The sequence below is a fragment of the Hippichthys cyanospilos genome, chromosome 9, assembly GCF_059441005.1.
Source record: "Hippichthys cyanospilos isolate Australia breed blue-spotted pipefish chromosome 9, RoL_Hcya_1.0, whole genome shotgun sequence".
In the NCBI taxonomy this organism is placed as follows: Eukaryota; Metazoa; Chordata; class Actinopteri; order Syngnathiformes; family Syngnathidae; genus Hippichthys; species Hippichthys cyanospilos.
The window spans coordinates 20,463,861-20,486,921 of record NC_142377.1 but is presented as its reverse complement, the minus strand read 5'-3'; the positions used below and the strand labels follow the sequence as shown (position 1 = coordinate 20,486,921).

General features: G+C 39.8%; 1 protein-coding gene across 1 annotated transcript in view; it reads left to right on the top strand.

The window, feature by feature from the left end:
- Positions 1–6,927: 6,927 nt before the first annotated feature.
- nxph4 (neurexophilin 4) overlaps positions 6,928–23,061 on the top strand; it is a 40,621-nt gene continuing 24,487 nt past the window's right edge. The window contains exon 1 of the mRNA XM_088423445.1: positions 6,928–7,343. Coding sequence (XP_088279571.1) covers positions 7,290–7,343 — 54 coding nt within the window. The 5' untranslated portion in view covers positions 6,928–7,289. The remainder of the gene's footprint in view (positions 7,344–23,061) is intronic.

Sequence of the window (23,061 nt, the reverse complement as noted above, 5' to 3'; positions counted from 1 at the left end):
GGTCTTTGTGAAGTGCGCTTGTGTTTCTCTTCCGCCCTGTTTGTCGTATGCGAAAGTAAAGGGACAGGTGTTTACACTGTTGCTATGTGACTAGCCAAATATTTCAAGGAGATAAAAAAAAAAAAACAACAGAACTTGTGTTTATATTGTGTTCACTCACAGAGACTCAAATTCTTTAAATTGTGTAAGTGGGAATCTATAGCCAAATTTATGATTTTTCTATGTAATTCTACAAACATGTTTATGTTGTGATAGTGTTATTTCAAACATCAGTTAATCTGTTGTTTATTTTGTTGAGTCTGACTTGTAAAAACAAGTTTCTAATTTTATCCTTTACTAACCCCTAAAAAAAATTAGATTTTCAAATTGACAGTGCAGAAAATGCTTTCAAAAATGTTTCGGATTCGATTGCTGGGTTGGTCTACAGCATGCAAGAAAATCTGAAAAATATTGATGATTATTCCCAAAACTAAATGACAAGACAATGCTTATCTGCTTTCATAGAAGACTATGAAAATTTGAATATATTTCTTGTCAAGAAGCTGTAATTCCGAGCATTTGGAAATTGTCAAATAACAATGAATTTAAAAAAAAGTTATTTATTGAGACTCCTTGTTTAACTTTACTGTCAGTAATCAGAGACAGACAATTCCACTTTGTGTTTTGTAATCAAGCACATAGTTTAGATTTCAGCCAGCTTGCTTAGTCTTTATCCAACAGTTTGAACTAATGGTGCAGCAACACATGTAGACACACAAGAGTAAAGCTTCTCTCTGTAAACAGCAAATAATATATAATGTTTGTATGTGAATGCATTTACTTAAACAGAAAGACAGGTCACACGACTAATATTTTATCAAAGACTCCATGGGGGGGGGGGGGTTGGATCATGTAGACAGTAGAGGTATGGATGGAGGTGGAAAAGAGTCTTAAAAAAATAATCATCTTCAGTCCCTTGAGATCCTTATGTCAGGGGTCATCTTTGACTTGCTAATCTAGCTTGTCTTGGCCACATTGGGCACAAACACACACATGCGCGCACACGCCAACGCACACACACACAAAGCCAAGAAAAGGAGTCCCAGGGGAGCGTAGCTACCTGTCACAGTGCCTACATACCTCCAGGCTGCTGGCTGGTGAGGGGTGGCGGCTTGTCACCGTGCCCGACTACGAAGTCACCTTTCGGGGATATGAATCTTAATAAGGTGGCAATGAAGGAGGGCTGGGCAGATGCTTGTTTTTGTGTGTGTTTGCGCATGCGTGTGAGAGCGAGCGAGAGATGGAGTTGCAGAGCGCCGACAGGTCCCGTTTGCTTCCCGCGTGGCTGATTATTTTAGGAAATCTTCAACAATGGCTGCTTGAACTCACTTTTATTGCCTCTTTAGCGACGCAACCACCGCTAACCACAAACGACAACGCTGTCATTTTAGCTATTATTACATCAGACACTGCTTAAATAATTGTCACTTGAGAAGAGTTTCGGTTTCTGGCATGAGCAATATACTATGCCCCCACCCCCCCAAAAAAAAATATTGCAATGATTTTTTTTTTCTTTGTAGGCCATGTTGGCCGATCATGAAAGCACAGTAATGTGTGGGTCGAACGTGTGGCATCGTCATTTTTGGACGGCTCATAAAAACTGCGCCACTGATTTAAGGAACTAAAATCCCAGTTGTCCAGGCAGCAGTCCTTTTTTTTTGTCACAGCTGACTACAAAATCGAAAGCAGGCACTGATGTCGTGCCAAGAGGCAGAGATAGTAAAAGAGGCCTCCATCTCAAGCAGATGCCTTGTTGTTGTTCCCAGACTTTCAAAACAAACCAGAAAATACGGTATTATCTTCAATTAAAGCCCTCCAGCTATGGAGAACCACTATCACGTGGCACAAAGAATTCACGACGGCGAAATATACTTGTGGAGTTAATCCTTTAAAATCTATTAATTATATCTATTTTTTTCAAGACAATTTTGATTGATTGCTAAATTCAGCAGCGTTCGGAGTGCTCGACTTTGGAGTATTTTTGAAATGTATTTTTAATTCAAGAAAATCAACTCGCAAAGCGAGCCGAAAGACGAAAAGGTGGTTTTTCAAGAGTGGACAGGTTGATCATGTGAATTTAGAGATGCGTTAGCACATTTGTAGTGGATTTTATGGGTGCAGCCTTGGCACGACTGGAGTTTGATGTATTACGGAGCATTTCTTTTTGCTGGGTGGCATTGATGTTGTACATCATCTGATTTGGACACATCAGCGACTTGTAAGCTGAGGTCACTCAGTGTAATGTAAACACTGACAGAGTAATAACACTGGACTGAATCGATCACCATGCGGTTCTCACAGGCGGCGTGTTAGATTTTTTTTTCTTTCTTTTCAATAAGATCCAATCAATTTGCAATATTATTTGAGGATAAAACGATTCCGTCTATATTTTTGTTGTTGTTGGCTATGAGGATTAGCCCAAATGTAGTTCATAGAAGTAGAAGAACAGTGTGAGAGTAAATGGACAAACATGCAGTATATGCATTCACATTATGTATGTAATGTACCGTATTTTCCACACTATAAGGCGCACCTAAAGGCCTTCATTATTTTAAAAAGTTGATGGTGCGCCTTATACTCAGGTATGTCTTATATATGGATCAATATTGAGATTGGGATTGGTAGACGGGGAATGAACTGAAGTAAGCTTTACCTGTTTCTTTTGTGTGTTTACAGTTGAACAAGTTCGGTCATATTGATATTGAGTTATTATGCTATTGAGAGTTTGGAGTTATTACTTGAGTTATTATTGTTATGACTTTGAGTATTACTATATTGTGATTGAAAAAGTTTTAAAATATGTCATTAATTGAGGGTGCGCCTTATAATCCGGTGCGCCTTATAGTGCGGAAAATGTGGTAAATGAAGAGACAGGTCTTATGCTAATCCTTTAAATGTCAAAGTAACAAAATTGCTTCAAGCAAGATTTTACATAAATATGACTTGTCAAGAAACAACCATTTCAAGTAGTGATTAAAAAAATACATTGAAAAAACTCTGGGGGTTAATATCTTGTCAAGGGAATTGAGATGTTTGTTTCTAAATACGTTTGTTTCTAAATACACTGTTTGTCTGAAAGAAATTGCTAAAAACAAAGTTTTTCCAATATGGTTGGAATGAGGTGGTTTATTTTTTGTGTCGGTGTTATGTTGAAAAAATGTCGGTGCTGCTTTCATTTCTCAACATGCAGACCTGTTTTATCTGTGTTGAAGTCATGATCTTGCCGTAACCAGTCAGTCTGGTAAAAAACAAAAAAAATCAAAATTAAATTGATAAAAATTCCATGTACCATTTTTCTGCATAAATACCTGATGTTACAACCCGCGCCTTCGAATCCGGTGCATCGTTTACATGATGAAAAATCCATTTTCTGTTAAATTTTTGTTGTTTGAGCTTATAATCAGGTGTGGCTTATAATGTGCTGTATCTGTTTAAATAATGTAACTAATATAAATACAATGTCTTTTTTTTTCAGGTTGTATTATAATATTCCCGCTTAATACCACAAGAGCATGATCCATGGCGATTCCCTCATCCCAGCACCAAATTCCGCACTCTCGTCCACGCGGTGACGCCATCACACACAATTCTGTCCATGCGCACATTACCAACAATCCTGACGCGCGTCACCCCATCCAATTATTCCACTTCTCCCTGCGCTCCCCATTAGCGCTCCTCTGCCATTCCCTTGTCCTGCAACAGCACATTTGAATGACAATGCCGCACACCGGCGACACTCTTTCGCTCACTCCGTCGCTCTCCATTCTCAAGCCCCCCTGCAGAAGAAACGAAAACAAGGCTGGCTGGTTTTATACGCCTGTTGTGAAATGACTATTTCCACACACAAAGGGCTCCATTACTGCCAGCTGACCTCTCAGCATTGTACCTCCCGATAAGATATCCTGGCGTGTGTGGATGCGCTTTGGAGTGTTATTCCCAGGAATCCTTCGGGGAATTTTGTACTTCCTGTGTGTGTTTTATGTGAACTGTTGCAGGGTTCTTTTTAACCTGAAACCCCATTGGTGTAAATCGAAATATAGCACAGAGGAAGGGTATTATTCACAATAATAACACTAGCATTGTACATAACAATTGAAGTTTACAATGAATTTTATTGTAAAACAGTGATGATTACACATGTATTGTTCAAACTAGCCAAACCACACTGTCACCAACGTAATACTAACATTTAGTATTACAAAATGCCGCTGAAACGCTAATGTTGGAGCTTAGCATGTAGAGCAGTGGTGTTAGATGCAACAAATATTTGAACACAAACGGTGGATTGACACATGAGCTCATGAAACGAAATATGTTCTTATTTTTCATATTTTCTTTCTCGTCTATGAAAAATGACAATTACAACATCTCACAGTCACTTCTTTTGACTTTTACTTACTTTTCGTCTTCAATGGCGTCTGCTTGACTGTATTATAATGCCCGGGTGGACACACCTTCTGAAGTCCTGCCAATGTGGAGTAAATATTGTGCCAAACACATTTGCAGAGAATGCATTGATGTTCAAATACAACGCACGTGTAGGTTATATGCTAAATACCTAGCATTTTTCCTATAATACCACAGAGTATTGGTTTGCATCTGCCCCAACTGTTTATGGAAAAGAAAATGCAGACTGGGCATAATGATAAAATGACTAATAATCAATATGGTGTTATATCAATTGGAATGTATTTGCTAAATGGTCCTGCATTTGTAATTGCCAAATTTTGCCTTTTTTATGTAATTAATACCTTTCACATAAAAAACCCAGTACTGCATTTACCACTGTGAGTAGTTTTCAAATTTTTGTATCTGTTTGTATTCAATTGTTAAGGTACTTTAGCTTGCTTAAGGTCGAACAGGATTTATGTGTGACAATATTTAAGATCTAAATTGCCGAGTCAACCTCTCAAGCTTTCATGTAAAGTCTGTAGTTTCCAAGTATAGTTTCCGAGTCAGTTTCTGGGTGGAGTATTTCAAGACTCGGTTGCCGATACTCATTGCACTGCACTGTTGTTTTAGTTGGATGATTGCACAAGGGGTACATGAAAAGTTTCAAGCGTCGTGTATACGAAGCGTTGATGCTTATCCCGAACAAAATACTTCTTCTGCACTGTGATAAAGTGCTCGGTGCAAGTGTTCAGCCCTTAATGGGGACTATGATGAAAAATAATTGTTCAAAATTATTTTATCCCTTATTTTTATGATGCTTGAAACTTTTCATACTAAAACTTTTCCAGTTCTCTGATCCCGTGTCCCGATGCAGCTTAGTCCAAATATTTCTCCTCTCATAACACGGTTGACTTGGGGAGGGTTTGCTCTGCTCTGTTTAAAAAAAAAAAACAACAAATTTTCTTTCTTCATTGTGCCACATTATCAACGTTTTATAACAGCAATATATTAAGTACATTTCAGAGTCTTTACTTTTTACTTTCACTGAAGTAGAAGAGTTAAACCAAAAACTTCTTTGTTTTTACACACGCATGTATCCTTCTATTTATGTAGAGAGTGTGAGTATTTTTGCCGCTTCTATTCCACAGATTAAGCGTCAACCTGGATGATATTTGTGAGGGTAGATTCTTGTTCATTCATTTGCGTCTAGCTGAGTCGCCAGCGTCACCGCTAAGTGGAACAGGAACGTGGAGCAGCTGAGCGAAATTCAACTGCCACTTCTAATGTGGATCATGAAATTGCACTAGCAAAAGCAGCTATGCAGTTTGTGTGTGTGTGTGTGTGTGTGTGTGTGTGTGTGTGTGTGTGCGCCGTTGTGTATGTGCGAAGATGTGGCGAGCGGAGGACAAAGTCTGCTGGTGTGGGCCCGTAAATCAGAGAGGGCAGCCATGTTTACGTTATTGGAGTCCCGCTGCGATAGATAGACACTTTCATGCTCGAGAGGAGTTGAAGAAATGGACGCTTGTGCAGCAATCAGACATGTGAACCGATGATAAACTAGTTCCCTCTGAAACTTTAGAAAGAGAGTTTTTGGACTCGAATCAGTGTAACATATGTTCTGAATCGCAAGATAATGTCAACGACCAAACAAAGCTCCAGAAAGACAAAAGCTTGTTTAAAAGTTCTTTCCACCACCTCCGTGAGGAGATGCCGACCATTAGCAGACCAAAATTGTAGTGACGCGTTGCAGAGACGGCAGCTGAAAGTAAGTGTAATTACCTAAAAACGCCTGCAGATGGAGATGAAACCGGGAAAATATCATAAAGAGGGATGAAAAAACTCAGTATTCCATGTCGCAACATAAAAATAACGTAAGTCATGCACGCTGTAAGACGGGGGTCCACTGTAAGAAACAAAGCTCTTCCATCCTTTCCTGATTTGGGCTTTGTTGCAATTCTCACTCCCTTAAATGATTTCTGAACCTTCCGTGATGTCTGGAATCACGCCGATTCCTCCATAGCATTCATTGGAAGCCGACACACATGCAAAAGAATTCTCTTAAATCACTTTTGAGCTTTTGTTACGGTAGAATTTCAGTGTAAACTTCATTTTTACATACACACCTATTATATAAGTGCTAATATCCAACTCGGTCCCTCCTTTAAGTCAATTTTTAAAATGCAAAACATGTTACAACGTTTTCCTGTTCGAGTAATGTAATTCTATATCACTTGAAGTCATTTTTAACTAGTGTGAAAAGTTTGCGAACTCCTGCTCGAAGTGCAAAAGACCTTCACACGATAAGAGCCTTTTCGCTCGGATTAATAAGTCTAATTGTTGTTTGTCCGTATAAGGCAATGGCCTTTTGGGTTGTGACGCGCGCAGGTAGAGAGTGAGGAAGAGGAGGAGGAGGAGTGAGCTGGGAGGAGAGAAATGTAGGAGGGAGCGTGCTGATGTACAGTATCTGTTCTCACAACAGCCGCTCACAACACAAAACCCCCAGGAAGCGCGCTCACACTCCTTCCAAAAACATCAATAAATAGCCAAGTCCTCCGCGCAAAAACTTGGCGCACGACGTCCGGCGATGAGCGCAGGCGGGCGGCGTGGATGTTACGCATGAGGCGGAGAGGAGCGACGAGACACACAAGTTGTCGTGGAGCATCACGCGCAGACGAGCGCCACCAACTTTGAGCCAACTTGTCACTCGGCCGCCTGTCGCCGTTGGGATTGTCCGTAGTCCGCCCCAGCCGCCGTGCGCTTTTCCCCAGTCCGCGCTCCTCTCTCCGCTCCACTTTCTGATCGCTTCGCGTATGCGCAAACAAGGAGGCGTTGAGTTGCGTTTGTAAACGGAAGGTGACATGCAGGTGCTCGGATGGACCGCGCTCGTCCTCTGCCAGTGGATCCTGCGTAAGGTGAGCTTTAAAGGAGTCAAATTTGCGCACGCGGGTCGTGCGTCAAAACGCAAAAACCGAACCGTTATTGTGCTTAAATGTGACTTGTCCCGTAACGAAGGCTATACACGGGTTGGATTTTAATCTACAATTTAACCGAACTAGCAAACCTAAAATTTATGGGTTTTTTTCCCCATCATGGGTGTTTAAAATAGATTATTCCAACATACAGTCCAAGTTTTAATCTATTTGAGGCTGTGTATTGCAGTCAATATAAGAACATTTTTACATTTCTATTTCAGTTATTATTCGTCAGCTTTTGACATTTCTATTTCAGTTATTCTTTTATTACCTTTGCATTTCATTATTTGTCAATCAAGGTTTACTCCGTGAATGTCCAGCGCTTCAGCTTCAAACAATTGAAAGACGGACTTTCTTCTGCTTGTGTTCCAATCATATTGACATTGACGAAAACACCAAGTTCTTAGTAACTCAATTTCAGTTTGTGGGCATGTATTATGAAGTACGTGAAGTATTCCATCATTCGTATATTAAGTCATGTCAGATGAAAGAAAAATAGACTTTTTAAATGAGTTTTATAAAAATAGTATTTTATAGTATACTATGGATGTTTTGCTCATATTTTCACACAGTTTGCACAACTTTTTAAGCTTTTTTTTTTCCTTTTTAGGCTTTAACATCATGTATCTGTCTCTGTTGTGTCAGTCTATGTAGTAATATTTTTATTTTTGTATATTTTTTTTTTTGCAACAATTGTGGCTGTTTTGGAATTTTCCCTAAACATAGTAGTATACGTTTGTCTGTACTGGGTTGTGTGGGTACCCCGAGTGCACACTCCCCCCTTATCCATTGATCTATTTGTGCTGGCAGCAACTTCCTCTTTTTTTTTTCCTTCTTCTGAAGTTAAACGTGCCGCTGGCTTGTTTTATTATCTCTGCATCGCCGCTGCTCAAGTGGAGTTTAGTTTGGCTCCGCTGATGATTATGTGAGGTTAATATGCGTATGTGTGTGATTGCCTTCATATCATTAATGGGCTTTTTTTTGGCTATGGTTAGAATATGGAGACTTGGAATATGTGTGCTGGAAATGTATCATATGTGCGGAAAAGGGAGCTTTCTCTCATGGTTACATCCTTCTCCCGCTCTTCCATTACGGATAATTTGATTTTGGTCACTCAAGAATTCAAAGCACTTAGAAGTATTGACAACTGTGTTTGAATGTTCTATGATTGGTTCTATTTTAAGAGAAGTGAGGAACATTGAAGATCTTAGGTGTTGTTCATGTTGAGAATTGTCCACAGCTGAGGGAGCTGGCATTGGGAATTTTTTTTTTTTTTGGTATGCTTGCTGGTGTTTGTCAGTTTAGGGCTTAATCACAACCCTGTAGGGCTGAGTTACTGGTTAGTTTTAGGGTTAATCATAGAACTTTGATTTAGCACTACCCAGCTGACAAGTGGATGAAGTTTAAAGTTGGTAGCAATTGGGCAAAATCTCGAGGACAAGTTTATCTTGGAGGAAAAGGTCAAAAGGAATCTAAAATGGATGCGTCGCTCCACTCTAAAATGGAAGCTTCATACCAAAATGGCAGAACTCTTACACAACTTGAGGCGTTTTTGTGGATCCTTTCAATGCTCACCGTGTTTTCCGGGTTACATGTTGTTGAGTGAAACTGCCTTAAGAGGCTGGATTTTGTAGTAACATGTCTAAAGGTGTTTGAAAATGGGCATCTAGGATCAAAGTGGACTTTTTGAACGTGGCCTTTTGAGACTTTTTATGTTTTTTCATCCACACATGATATATACGTGTCACGTTACTGTGTGAAAGTATTTTCGGAGGCGAAGATTTCAAAACATTCAAGAAGGTTAGCTGACAAGGCAAAACTCACTAACATGCACCATCCACATAATGCGTAACACATCAATAGTTCCAAATTTAATATCGTCTTTAAAATTGCTAAAACTATTTTCATCATTTTCTTTTTTGGTTATGTCTTCATGTGAGTTCTTTTGTGGTTCTATTTATGATACCAAATTTCATGTTGCTAAGTCAGACTGGCTTCAGGGGGCAGTGAATTATTATGATCCCCCCCACCCCCACCCCCTTCCCTCTCGCATCCCACTGTGTTTAGATCGTGGCAGACAATATGACGAGTTCCATCCTAAGGTGTTCTACTTTTTATGCAAGGATTATAAAGTGAAAAGTTTAAAGGAGGGAGCGCAGAAATGCGAGCATCAGCCAAATATAGTTTGATTTATTTTTTGAAATGAATGGCCGCCCGAGTCTGCGCTTTCGATAGATGCTGACTTTTGTATCAATTCAGGCGCTCAATTGTGCTGTATCCGGAAACTGCTGCATGACGCGATCTAAAACCAGTTCTTGTATGGGTTCATTAAAGTTGGCATCCGCATTTCGACAACTTTATTGCAAAGTTTTAATTTAAAGCGTGCAATTGCAGCGCTTTCCCTCCTTGTGCCTTTTGTAAGCCTATCTACTCTAACAGCTCTACGCGAAGATGTGTGAAAAGCTTCTTTGCCATTTCGGCGGTCCCGGTAGGAACAATGGCATTAGCCGCCATCTCAACCTGACAAAATCCTCTTATCCTTTTCGGCGTCCCACCTTCTATCTCCTTCTTCTTCTCATTCTTATAAACAAGTGCATATGCCCATGGGAAAAGTGACTTGCGTTTTTATTATACAAAGTTTGGAAACGCCCTCAAATTTAATGTTATTTATTTATTTATTTTTTAATTACTTGAAAAATGTCTCATTTGTGGATTAAGTCTTCAACATCATGAATCTAAATTGATGGATTTATGTGGAAAAGCAGGGCGTCTGGGTGGTTAGCACTTCCGCCTCAAAGTTCAAACCCGAGTTCAAATCCAGCTCGTTCTGGCCTTTCCGTGTGGAGTTTGCATGTTCTCCCCAAGCCGACATGGGTTCTCTCTAGGCACTCCGGCATCCTCTTACATTCGAAAACATGAATAGCAGCAGGTATGTAGGTGTTTGTGTGTCTGTGTGTGTGCGTATACACACCCCTCCATAAACCCCGTCCCTATTGAGGGTTATTTTGTCCATCCGCGGTGCCGTTTTATGGCCCACTTTCCAGCAGGGCACTGTAATCTGCGTAAATGACAGTATATGCTCATTCGGCCTCGAGATTTGATATGTAATCTGTGGGATCATGATGACGGAAGCAATCACATTTACTGCTACTATCATCCCAAATTGTGCCCACACATCAAACGCCTTTTCCTTAAGCTTCAAAGAGGGAAAAAAAAAAGTATTTTAATGGTTTATTTGAATCCTTTGTAACATGGTTTGTTTCGCGCTAAGCAACAAACTGTATTTAAAGCCACATACAAGGCACATAAAAAGCAAAGAATCTGTTCATGTAAGAGTTAGTATTTCACATGCAAAATACTTGCCAGTGTCACTGAAAGTTCAGTTTTAAAAACGTCCGCGGCTGTTTGATAAAGTGTGGTTTGAAAGATGTCAGCTGAATTTTGCATTTCTCCACATTTGGTCTGCCTCCGATCGTTCCACTTTGGAAATTTCTCGCGTTTAATTTTTCTTCTCTCTCCACATGACACGTTGGATATTACCATTGCGTATAACATGACCAATTCCACCTCAAGTATTTGCTTTCAAGGAGACGGCAGTTTAATTAAGCAGGGAAGATGACATACCATATATTAAAATCACATATAATGCCACAATACAGATAGCATCTGTCAGGTAATCACACTTCGATGCCAGGATTATGATGGATGGTTATTTAATGAAAATATGAATTTAATTAAAAACATAATATACAAAGTGTGTATCCTACACTATCACATATTCCTTTGTAGAGATTTGCATGTCTGCCCCATAGTTCCTAACACTATACTACCGACGAAAGACAGAAATAACTATACATGCAGAAATAATATACATTACCAAACAGTCGATACGGGGACCTCTGCTATTGAACATAGTGAAAAGCATTATGGGAGTATTTTATCAAATGGGATAATAAATTATGGCAATATTGTCTGATTGGCATCACGGTGGGTTCAAGATGCAGGCAAGCGGTCACCATTTTGACTTTAGAATATTATGGTTTGTTACACAGTCAGTGTTATACATTGCTTCAATAGCACTGTGCACAGCCTTATGCCCCTAGTTACCAAGGAAACAGCTTAGTGACAACCGTACAATCATTTTCTTCATTAAAAAAAATCCGGTTCACCTTTACCTACTTTATCAAATCTGGTCTTTTCTTCTATCATTTACAGCAAAAACACTATTCCTTAAGCTTTTGGTAGGCTTACATTCAAAAACAGTATAATGCGTTAGCCATGCTACATTTAATTAAAATGAAGGTTTTCCATTTTCTTTCACATTTTGGAGGCCACGCGCATTCATTCGATCGTCCTCGATGAGATACGGCAAAGCTTCCGGTGGATGTTGTGCTAAAGACCGCGTCGGCACAATAACGTTGCTTTATTTCACATTTCTTTGGCGATTGTGGGTTTTAGGGGTAAGCTGTACAGGAAGTTGGATGAAAACAGGAGTGAATGTGTGCTGTTACTTGAGGAGAAATCATGTTTAACGGCGTCCCTGATGCCCTTCATATTTTGGAGCACTTGAAATAATTTTTTTTTAAAAAAAGCAAACTTCAGCTGGATATGATGAGGACATGATCTTTTTGTCATTTGTGGATTTAAATACAGAGAAGGATAACACAAACTCGTAGAAGTCAATGCTTTCGTTTTGATTAATCGAATACTGAAAACTGGATGAAATTGTGAAAATCAACCCAAGGTTTGAGCTGATGATTGGCAATAATTGTCTTTTTTTAACTATTTATTAACTTTGCTTTAATAGACCAATTACTGAGCTTCGAAAACCATTTTAAACTTTAATTGTTTTTTGACGTAAAAGCGGCGTTTGACATTTGGTGGAACCATTACTTTGTTTGAATTATTCAAGTACCAAGAACTTTGATGGAAAAAAAATGAGATTGTGATTGATAATGAACAACTTTTGAAAATTCATGTAAGATTTTGTCGATCCACATTAGGCGTAGCTGTAAAAAAAATGACAATTGGTGAAAACCACTTCTTTTTTTCAGTGAATCAAGCAGAAAAATCTTTAACCATTCAGTTTTTTTTAAAGGAATGACCACGATATCGCAAACAACCTCAAGTTTGAGCTAATGAGCGTAAAGGTTGGTCCAATGCTTTAATGAACAGCGGATTGAACCATTTCCAAAACGAATGTAATGTTTTGAAATCGCAGTTGGCAATCCATTGCTTTGTTTTAATGAGCGTATTGTTTTAAGACAGTCATTGACAAAAGGACTCGCCATTATTTTGTTTTAACAAGCCAAGCGCAAACCGCTTTGAAAGTCAATGTAAAAATTTGATCTGCTGGTTGAAAATTGCTAATCTATGACTTTGTTGTATGTGCCAACAAAGTTTGAAGAGTGACCAAATATCTTGGATAAAACTTGTTTTAATGGACTGATCTATTTAATTCGGTGACAAATTCTGGTAACATGACATCCTATGGGCCTTATATTGCCATTTTTTCCGTTTTACCCGATTCTAATCATTCATACTGCGCTTGTTATTTCCATTTGAAATGTTACCCACTCACGCAACAGCTTTTCATCCCCCCTTCAATTTATTTATTCTTTGCGGTAAAAGCTGTGTAAATAGCACAAGGTACTAAGCCAAAGAATGAACAGGATTTTGTCAAGAAAAGAGTGGTTAAAAAAAGAAGTTATATTTTTTTCATGTTTAGTTTCAGACGCGCCTCCAGCTGTCTGAGTCGTCTTGTTTTGCTGTGGATTGACTTGCTTGTGAATTCCAGTTGGTGGGATTTCATACAAAAGCAAATAATGTTGGCAGAAGTTGATTTCTTTTGGACTTTTTAATACTGGAAAGGAAAATATGGAAATGTAGGGAGGCTGCCGGTTTGAATACACCCACTCTCTCTCGTCTGGGTTTTTATACAAATTAATGTAAAACGGTGCGGCGAATTACAGCACGGTGCTCAATACGAAACTGTGTGTCGCAAGTGTTTTGCTGTCTGAATTACATTCGGTTCCTGCGCAACAAGGAAGATCAAGCTCCCTTGCAGACTGCTATTATCACGTAACGACAGGCTTATGTCACTTATTGCAACAGATGGACAGTAATTACAAACATCAACACTCCTCTTTTTTTGTCTTCTGCATCATAGCACATAATGGTGCACTGCAGTGTTTCTCTAATACAGTAAGAGTTATGCAGGAGATCACACAAAAAAGGTACTGTATTATGTTCTTTGAATTAAAAAATGTTCTGGAGCACAGTTGAAATTGAAATGTTACGCAAAAAATGCTTTATTTTAAAATAATATATTTTTTAAAAGAAGCTGTGTTTTATTTCATCTCAATCAATCCAAAACATACAAATAAAAAACAATCAACACCATTAATAGCATCATATGTAATGTTCAAGATTAAGATATGATTAGATTAGATTGAAAATCTCAAAAACAGGATCATTATTTTTTAGATCAAGATTAGATAAGACTAAATTTCCTGCAGTTTTTTACAAATTCTAAGAACCTTTCCACAGATGTAGCTATGTAAAATTACACAGAGCTGTGCATTTGATTTAATCAACATATTCTCTTGGTTCTGATAGTGTGATTACCTCAAAAATCCATCAACCCAATAATGAAGTCAGTTAACTGTTGTGCTGTGTGTGTTTGAGACTATGTAATGTTGTGTGTGTGTTTTTACTCCTTCAAAGAAACTGAGCACAATGGGAAGTGGCAGTGCAAGTGCTAAGGCCTCCTTCAATTGTCGCCCGCCCGCCTGTGAGGAGCTTTGGCTAGGATATGCTCACACAGCCCCCACCCCCAAAGGTCTGATTCTTTTTTTCCCCTCATTGTATCCTGGACCTCAGTGAGAAGGCAAACTGAGAAGGGAGCTGGGCTCCACATCAGAACATCCTAGACAGCCTTTAGTTGTGTAGAAGAAGGCCTCTGCAGCTGTTGCTTGGCCCTGTGAGCTTGGCCCAGTTGGAGCCCTTGTCCCAACCGCCAATGGTGGGTCTCTGTAGAACTGCCAGCTTTAGCAGCGCGTGAGGGCATGACAGAAACGAGTGGCTCAGATCAAGTCGAACAGCAGAAGAGCGAGCCCTCGCGAAAAACCCGGCGTAACACACACCTGTTTGCGGTCTAAAATTTTTGATTGCGAACCACGTCAAGTTCAACGTCTCATTGACTGAAACTGCGCCTCGCATGACATGGCTACACTTTATGATGTCGTTTGAAAACCTACTGATGACAAAACAATAAAAAAATCAATGTAAACGTATGTGCTCAGCTGTGATTAACATCAAGAAACTAAATGATATAAACTAAAGTAGTTAGTAGCAGAAGGAAAATGCACAATCAAAGCAGTCATTTTACATGAATGTCCTGCATAAATTCACCCAATGGGCTTGGGAAACTCCTATACAACAAAGCTAAACTGTACTTACAGCTATGGAATCAGCATTGGGTGAAATTGTGGGAATCGTGCCAGCTTTCCTTGATGATTTCATGACAAATCAATGCTTGTATTGCACTGTATTGTATTGCGCGCTATGAAATGACATCCATCACGCCCGCTGGTTGCAAGCATACAATTGAGAGTTCTCTACTAAATTTTTAACTAATAAATGACACGTTTACTTGACCGACATTGTGCAAAATTTCCAACCGCTTGCCTGTATTATGCAGGTATAACCCCACAAAAACTATGACTTGCCCATGACTATAAAGCCATTCCAAACATGCATACGTCAGCCATGTTGGCATGGAGCACCGCACACTCTCCTGGTCATTTCGCTCTTGATATATCATTTTGTGAGCATGTAAACATGCATCTGCCCATGATCTGTACTCCTTCAGCATGTAAATGCATTCCCACCTACTTTATAAATGGAAATGCCACCATTAGTGCAGCAGCATTAGAATTGTATCTAATGTGTGTACGTGAGTGTATGTGAGACTCACCCAAAAGTCTCACCGCAGAAAATTGCCGCCCGAGAATCGTCTGCCTCCGAATTGCAAATGCCCCGAGGAGGCAGCAAAAGAAATCAATTTGGAAATATTTGAGGTAATTGGTTCGCCGTAAGGATTCGCGACAGGCTATATTGGAGCCACGGCCGAAATAAAGGACATTTTTCTCAAGCGAATGTGCAAATACACCAGGTAAAAATGAAGGCTTAATCCAGTGGTCTTGATTATGCCTGTGGCGGGCAAACTGGAAGCGACAAAGTAGCGGATTGATGACAAACAAACTCCGCTTGAGTTTGGCGCTCTTGAGTGACTACTCTGCTCCGTCCGATAAAGGGACGACGATGTCGTGGCACTCGACGCCAATAGGGATAAACATCCTTTTTGTTCGTTCATTTATCTGTTGTGTCAGGGACTTGTTAGTTTGATTGCATCCACCTGTCCTAGTTAACCTTGTGTGTGACAGTGAGCGCCCTGCACTGGTATTGTCGGTTTTGAGTGTAATTAGTTTGTTTCCTTTCACTTCTTGTCGGGTTATTGATGTTGTTGATTCTGTTGTGCAGTTAATGTTGCTGCAGCGTTAGCCTTCGTGAGTTTGATTCCTGTGTGACTCCGAGTCTGTCATTAAAGAGTTTTTGTAGTAAGTTGATTTCTGAGTTACTTTGCAGTCTTCAACCTTGTTTTCTATTTTGTCATTTTCATATTAAATTCTTGTATTTGAGCCCAACTTGCTTCCCTGCTTCCTGCGTTTGGGTCCACATCATGACAAAAATATGTTGCTCGCTGAAGAAATTTGTATCAGTTAATCCTGAAAACAAGTTTGGCTGATCAAGGTTTTTGATTAAAATAGTGTACAGAACTGTATCAAAAAGTATCATCACTGTACAGTGCTGTCACAACATGGTGATGGGCCCTGATGCAAAACATATTTTGTGCCCCCAAATGGAATGAATTTTACCCTATACAGTATTTTGATCGCTTTTGGGTCATTTTCTTCTTTAATTTTCCCACAGTATTTTAGTAAAGGGATGGCACACTCCAATTTGACTGAAATTTCAGCTCCCTCATGTTTTCTTTCAATGCCGTCGGCCACCCGTGTACTTGATAAAGGCAAAAAAAAAAGTGGGGCACAAAAACAAGAACACAAAATAAAAAATGAAGAAGCTAAAGCTAAAATGTCTTAAACAGACATATTTTGTCTTAAACAGACATTTTTGAGTCCAAACCAGGCCGAACGCAGCATCCTGCTCTCACGGCTCCTGCCGGAGTTGAGCAGTAGCTAGCTAGCTAGCTAGCTAGCTTGTTTTTAATTATCAAGCCACAGTTCAAATATTGCTGTTATTTGGAATGTATTAAATTACATACATTAAATACATTAAATGCACCACTGTAATTCTTACTAATAGATTGAACATGAATTTTAAAAGGTATTAGTTAGAAAGATTTCTTGGGGATCATTTCAACATGTTAAAAACATGTAATAGTGTTCTCTTTAAACCATAGATTTTTACCTATCATGGGTGAGCCTTGAATGTATTTCCTTAAACTCCATTCTTTTGGAATAACCTATAAAAATGATTGCTTAAAGGTGTGCGTTACAGCGCAGACGTGAATAATGAAAGGCATGCTAGCAGAGGTTTGCTGTATTGGAATTAAATGGAAAGGGCCACACATATAAGCAGGTACTAGGTACTGTTTCAAGACATAATCACATACAGTAGTGTCATAGTGTTGGCTTGTGTTGTCCTCTTAAGTATGACTTCATAAATAAAGAAGCAGGGTGGAAACGGAAGTGGGTTAGGCTGGGGGCTCAGGGTTTGATGTGGTCAGCCCTAGTTTGGACGTCTCTGCTGGTGTCGCTCCACTTTGGAGGGGTCCCCTGTCATCTTTGTGATGTGGGCTGCGTGCTAATCCTTCCCTGTGTTCGGTGGCGCCGGAGCAGGAGGCCGACCGCAGCTTTTGGAAATAGATCACATCAGAGGGGACTCTTGGCTCCCGATGAACGGCCGCCGTGTTTATTTCATACTTGCGTGATGGATCGCAAGAGGGGGTGGGGACGCTAACGGTGGCATGGAGCCATGGCCCCGTTGGTCAGCGCGTCTGGGCGCTCCCTAGGAGGAGGCACGCTGCGTCTCATGTTTGTGCTAGTTCCCAGACTGCTGCCTATTCTAAATTGCGGGGGGCCTGCCGGTGCACAAAATGTACTCCGTTTTGTGAAAGTGTGCGCCGACCGCCATTCCTATCCGATCGTGGGGAGGGTTTAGCTTTTTTGCTGTGGTTTTGTTTTCATGATGGCACAGCGGTGAATTCTAGCGGTGCAAAGTCGAGGGAAAAACTGAAAGAATGAAAACTCCTCCCATGTGCAGATAGAGTGTGCTTTGTGTTGGATTTGCGCCGGGGATGGAAATAAGGGTCAGTGTACAACTAGAATTTCAAAAGTTCCTTTCTTATCAATAATAATAATAATAATAGCATGTCCTTTGTTCAAATAGTCTTAACACGCTGTGGATGTAGGAGGGCCTTGGGGCTTACGACATCTTATGATTAATATTCGCACACCTGCAAGAGATATATGGAAGAGGGTTTTGTGCATGTAATGAAATATTAAAGCACAATCTGAGTCACCAAATATCATAACTCACCGGCGCAGGACACGGGGGGAACGCTCAGGGTCAGCCTGAGCGGCGTAAGACCCTCGTCACAGATGGCACTCTCGAGGAGGGATGAGGCTTTTTATTTATTTGATTGAAAAAAAAAAATCATTTTTTAATATTCTAAGCATGACCTGTAATGCATTAATTCAGACACGGCGGTGGATTTATTGGACAAGAAGAAGAAGAAATGCCTTGCGTCGTTGCTGGCCTCTTAGCTTAAGCCTTAGTATGGGCGCTCACGCTATGTTCGAAAATAAAAAGGTGCTGTGGAAATCTTCTGAACATGAGATAGCTGTGGATTTGCAGCTTTTGTTATTTTTAAGATCGTGTTCACCCTTGTTTGTGATCCTCAGGGATTTTAGGCACAATGTGAGATCATTTCAGTCTGTTTTCTGGATTCAAAATGTGGATACCTTGTTGAAAAGTTGAAAGGAGGTCAGGTTTTGTTGGATACTTAACCCCTATGAACTTCTGGTAGTGTGATAACTAAGTGGTCGTACCGTGTTGAACTTTGACCTGTTGTCACCTTCTGGGTGAAATTTCAGCTCCGTAGTGTCTTTCTTTCAATGGTTTCCCTTTGACGTGAAATGCCTTTGATGTAAAGATCAAAAGATTGACAAAATAGCACACTAGGTTTAAACAGCTTCCCTGGAATTTTGTAGGGGTGTTAAAAAGTGTGTGCTGATTTGGATGATGGTATTGATTTGATCAATTTCCTTTTCATTTTTAATGGTACAATTTTAGTGTAAATCTGGGCGTAGGTGCTGAATAAAACCTTTTATTGAAATTCTCTGGCATACTCTTGTCATTGAGGTGCAAATCTGATACATTTTTCCAAAATAGAACAGGGGGCGATTTTAGAATAACTGGAGACAAAAGTGGCTAGTGCCACCTTAGAATTTTGCCTGAATGTCTCGTGCACTTTAAAGCTGGTAAATAGCGTCAGTTCTGTCATCTTCTGAGAGCAATGCTAGTGTAGAACTAGATACGAGGTCAGTGTTATGGATTTTGCGCAACTAAACTGTCACTATGTGACTATTTGGATGTGCTCCCATGAACTGCTGTGTGGTGCTATTTTTCCACCTGTTCATTTCATTGATTTTTCTGAAATTCGATAGCACAATACTGTATTACAAATTTGAAATGAAACATTCTTTTTGATTTGAGTCCAGCTAACGCCGTTCTCTTTGTTCCTTTTAGAAAAAGTGAACAGCGATGCAATAAAACGTGAACTTATGGCTATATTTCGGCCTTGTACCGGTATATGAGTGATGCGGTGCTTTATTGAGGCTTTCCTGGGAGCCGATTGGCGAGCAGTGGAGAATTCAGTCGAGAGGCGAGCACTCAGCATGGACGTTCTGCCGGCTGCACTTTCCTCGCGCTCGTCTTTCATCTGCCACCTTTTGTCTTCACCCGCCACCTGCCCCGTCAAAACCGCCACAATCCAGCCTCTATCCATTTCGCTTCCAACACGTTCGGGTTCTCACTCATGCGCGGAGCCTCCTCAAGCCAGCTTCTTCAAGCCCAGTGTGTCTGATTGAATGTCCATTGCACCAATTTAAAATAAGAGCGGAAGAGGTCATCCTGTTAACATGGTATGTGGCGCTACCATTTCATGTTATCATTTTTTTTAATGTCACACCTTCTTTCTCCGTGGCGCTTTGTTCTTTTTCTTTTCAGAAGCATAATCATACAGTGCACCAGTTTTTCCCAAACTTTAATCAGGCAAGGTATATATTTATCGTTCGAAAACTCAGAAAGATGTTACTGAAGAGCAAAAAAAAAAGATCTCCCACCTCCACCGAGCCCCTCCCAGATGACCGAGCTTGTGACCCTACAGTATCTCTAAAGAAGAGCCCTGACACCCTGCGGAGGGAATTCATTTTGTCCACTTGCATCTGGGATCTCTGTCTTTTGGTCCCACGACCCACAACTCCTCTTAGCTCCTAGGATCACTGGGATACGCAAATCCCTCCACCAGGGAAAGGTGACGGCTCATGGAGGGGCATCCAGGTCGCTAAGGGCGTATGAAGCTCGTAGCACAGAAATGTCAATTCAACACACTTCCTTGACAACAATTTTATTTTCAACAAAATCAATACGGCCGGACCTGACAGAATGCTTTTGCACAGTATTTTTCACAGCCATTTTATGATTTAACGTAAACGTCGCACTTGTATAATCCAATCAAAATGCATGAGATTTCACACACACACAATTTTTTTGGGTAGTTTTGAGGGAACGGGCAAAACAAACTGGGCCTGTGCACTGTTCCTGTAAGAGGGGAACATCCTGAAATCTCGCATTAGAACCCCGCCATCACAGTGGCAAATGTGCTTTCACGCTGTTATATATGCGAGGGGGAGAGTACTGCATTCAGACTGCGTTCAAAATTCTTAAAGGAATACTTACCTTATTTTGACATTTTTAGCAATAAAACGTTGGTATTTTGCAAATAAGTAATTTGATGACTTTACTTTCACCCAATTTTTGCCCGTGTTGGATTTTGCTTCTAGGTATTATTAAACCATTTATTTTGAACATATCTTCTCCTGGCTTTCCTGCATTTGCGGATCTATAATCATATACTATAATTATAACCGGAAAGCTAATTGTCAGCCATTTTGTTTCGAATGCGCCGTTTTTCAAGGAACTCCTTTTCGAATTTGGTGTACGGAAAAGGGAAGCGTCAGATTTCACGCGGCGGTCACTCTCTCACTTGCCTGCGGTGACCAGTTGGTGAGAGTCAAAAAATGAGCCACCTTGAGATATGGAAATGAAAATGTGGAGCTTGGAAGTGACAGACACATAAAGTACTATACACACTGTATGTTCTCCAAGTGTGATGGTGGTCACGTCACGCAGTGCGGCAAAAAAGTATCATGAGTCACTCAACCAAAGACCCGGCCAAGGCTGAGCACAGTTTGGAACCCGGAACCTCACACTGTGAGGCAGACACGCTGATCACGTGACCCATTTCTCTGTCCTATACATGCAAAATGAAGCAAAGCAGATGTGAAACATCCTTTTCTACTGGGTGTGCATTAAATCATTTTGAGTCTGTGAGTATCAATCTTTCGTTGCTGTTATTTTTGATGACCCAAATGAACATGTCACGTGTCCTGACTGCCCCAGTTTTGCCGGGGGAATGGCTGATATTTGACTCGATATGACTGAGAAATAATTTTGAATTTAATTTGGATTGGACACGGTTTATCCCGAATGTTTTTCTGCGTATGGTAGTATAATATAGTAAGTTAGTATCGAAAACAACACTTGTTGTTAATTTATGAAGGAATAATCAAACAAAACTGAGTCATTTTTTTTTTTCTTTCTAATTAAACACTAAGTGATCTTTAGGGCAAGTTAAAAAGATATTCTACAACACCAGCAATATAAGGAGCCTACAAACAGACGAGGGACCCATGAGCCTGTTTTTCACATTGTAATTACAACGGTTTCTTCACTCATAAACACAGTGCACAGTGCATTGATTCAGGAGGCTGACACCGATGTGTGTGTCTGTCTCTGTGAAATTTGTTTACAAAATCATCTCATGAGAAAATTCTGTAGTATGGGCATTGTAACTCAGTGCCGCATTGTTATTTTAAATGAAAACACGAGCTATTGTCATGGTATCTGTCTAGGTTTCATAGCGTAGGTAGAAAGCTTGCTTTGAGTCGATTCCCCAAAAGCACATTTTATAAAGATTTAAACTATTGTCAAGGAAACAGATGAACACTTTCAAAACCGACCTCTTTGTTATATATTCGATCAAATCCGATCAGGATACCACATGATTGAAGGGGTTAATAAAAACTCATCTGTAATATTTCTACCAGTAGACTTTTGGCATATTTCTTTTTGTTTTTTTGTTTGTTTTTTATCATTGTGCATATGGTATTTTTCACTTGAGGGCAAAAGGCTGCTTAAATGGTCAAGTCCTTTGCAGGCTCTTATGATTTGGGGATGAAAAATCAAGTCCCTAGAGTGGACATTCAATATAACAAAAGGAGCTAATCTGAACGTATCTGGGAAATCTTGAGCAATTCTTTCTGTTTACAGGTATTTGTTTTATTCTGTGTGGGTGTAGTCTAGTATTATGTATCATGGAACCAAATATCCGGTCCCCATGAGGAAAACCACCTCGTATATGATTGTGTATGTTTTGGTATTCTTGATGTGTATGAAAAGTCCAGCAAGGAGGATTTTTGTGCTATGGTGACCTTCATGAACTCTTCAGCATTGGGAATTGTAAAAATTACAGACTTCGATTTCCAGGAGTTTGATATAAAAGTACCAAAAAAAATGGACCTTGAAGGAGTGACATATAGACAGAATCCACTGTGGAATTTGCAGTGGCCAGCACAATCCATTATTGCATTGGTTTCCCCATTGGAACTAAAAAAATAAAATGGATTAAAGCGTTTCAGAATTAAAATGTGGGCATCCCAAAATAAATTATAAATTTCGGAGCAAATAATTATATTACCATATAAGGATAGAAATACATAATGTAAGCTGGAAATATTCACAACATTCTCCCACCCCAATATTAGCAATATTAGATACTCTTAGTTTATATTTTTACTTTTTAGAGTAATCATGTTTAATTTATATTTGGTGTATGGAAATTTTAAAGGTACTACCATACAAGATATTGTCATTGTTTACTGTTGAATCAAAAATGATACCCAGCAGAGGCAGTTTGTTTTAATCTACTGAATGTGCACTAACTAGAGATGAAAATGTCTAAATTATTGTTTTTCATTTCCTGGGATGCTTAATCCATAAAACCAGACCCTGACGATCCTGTATCAATCCAGTAATTCATTTCTTTTTCTCTTTAAACAAATGTCAAATTCACTAATGTGGATTACAAGCAGCTTTAAACAACACGGCTTTACAAATGTATTAATATTTGTCAATCTCCGTCTAAACATCTCTTGTTGTCATGCACCAATCTTTCTATTTTGTTAAGGGTAGATTTCCATCAGGGCGGCGGGCGGGCGGAGGGGATAAC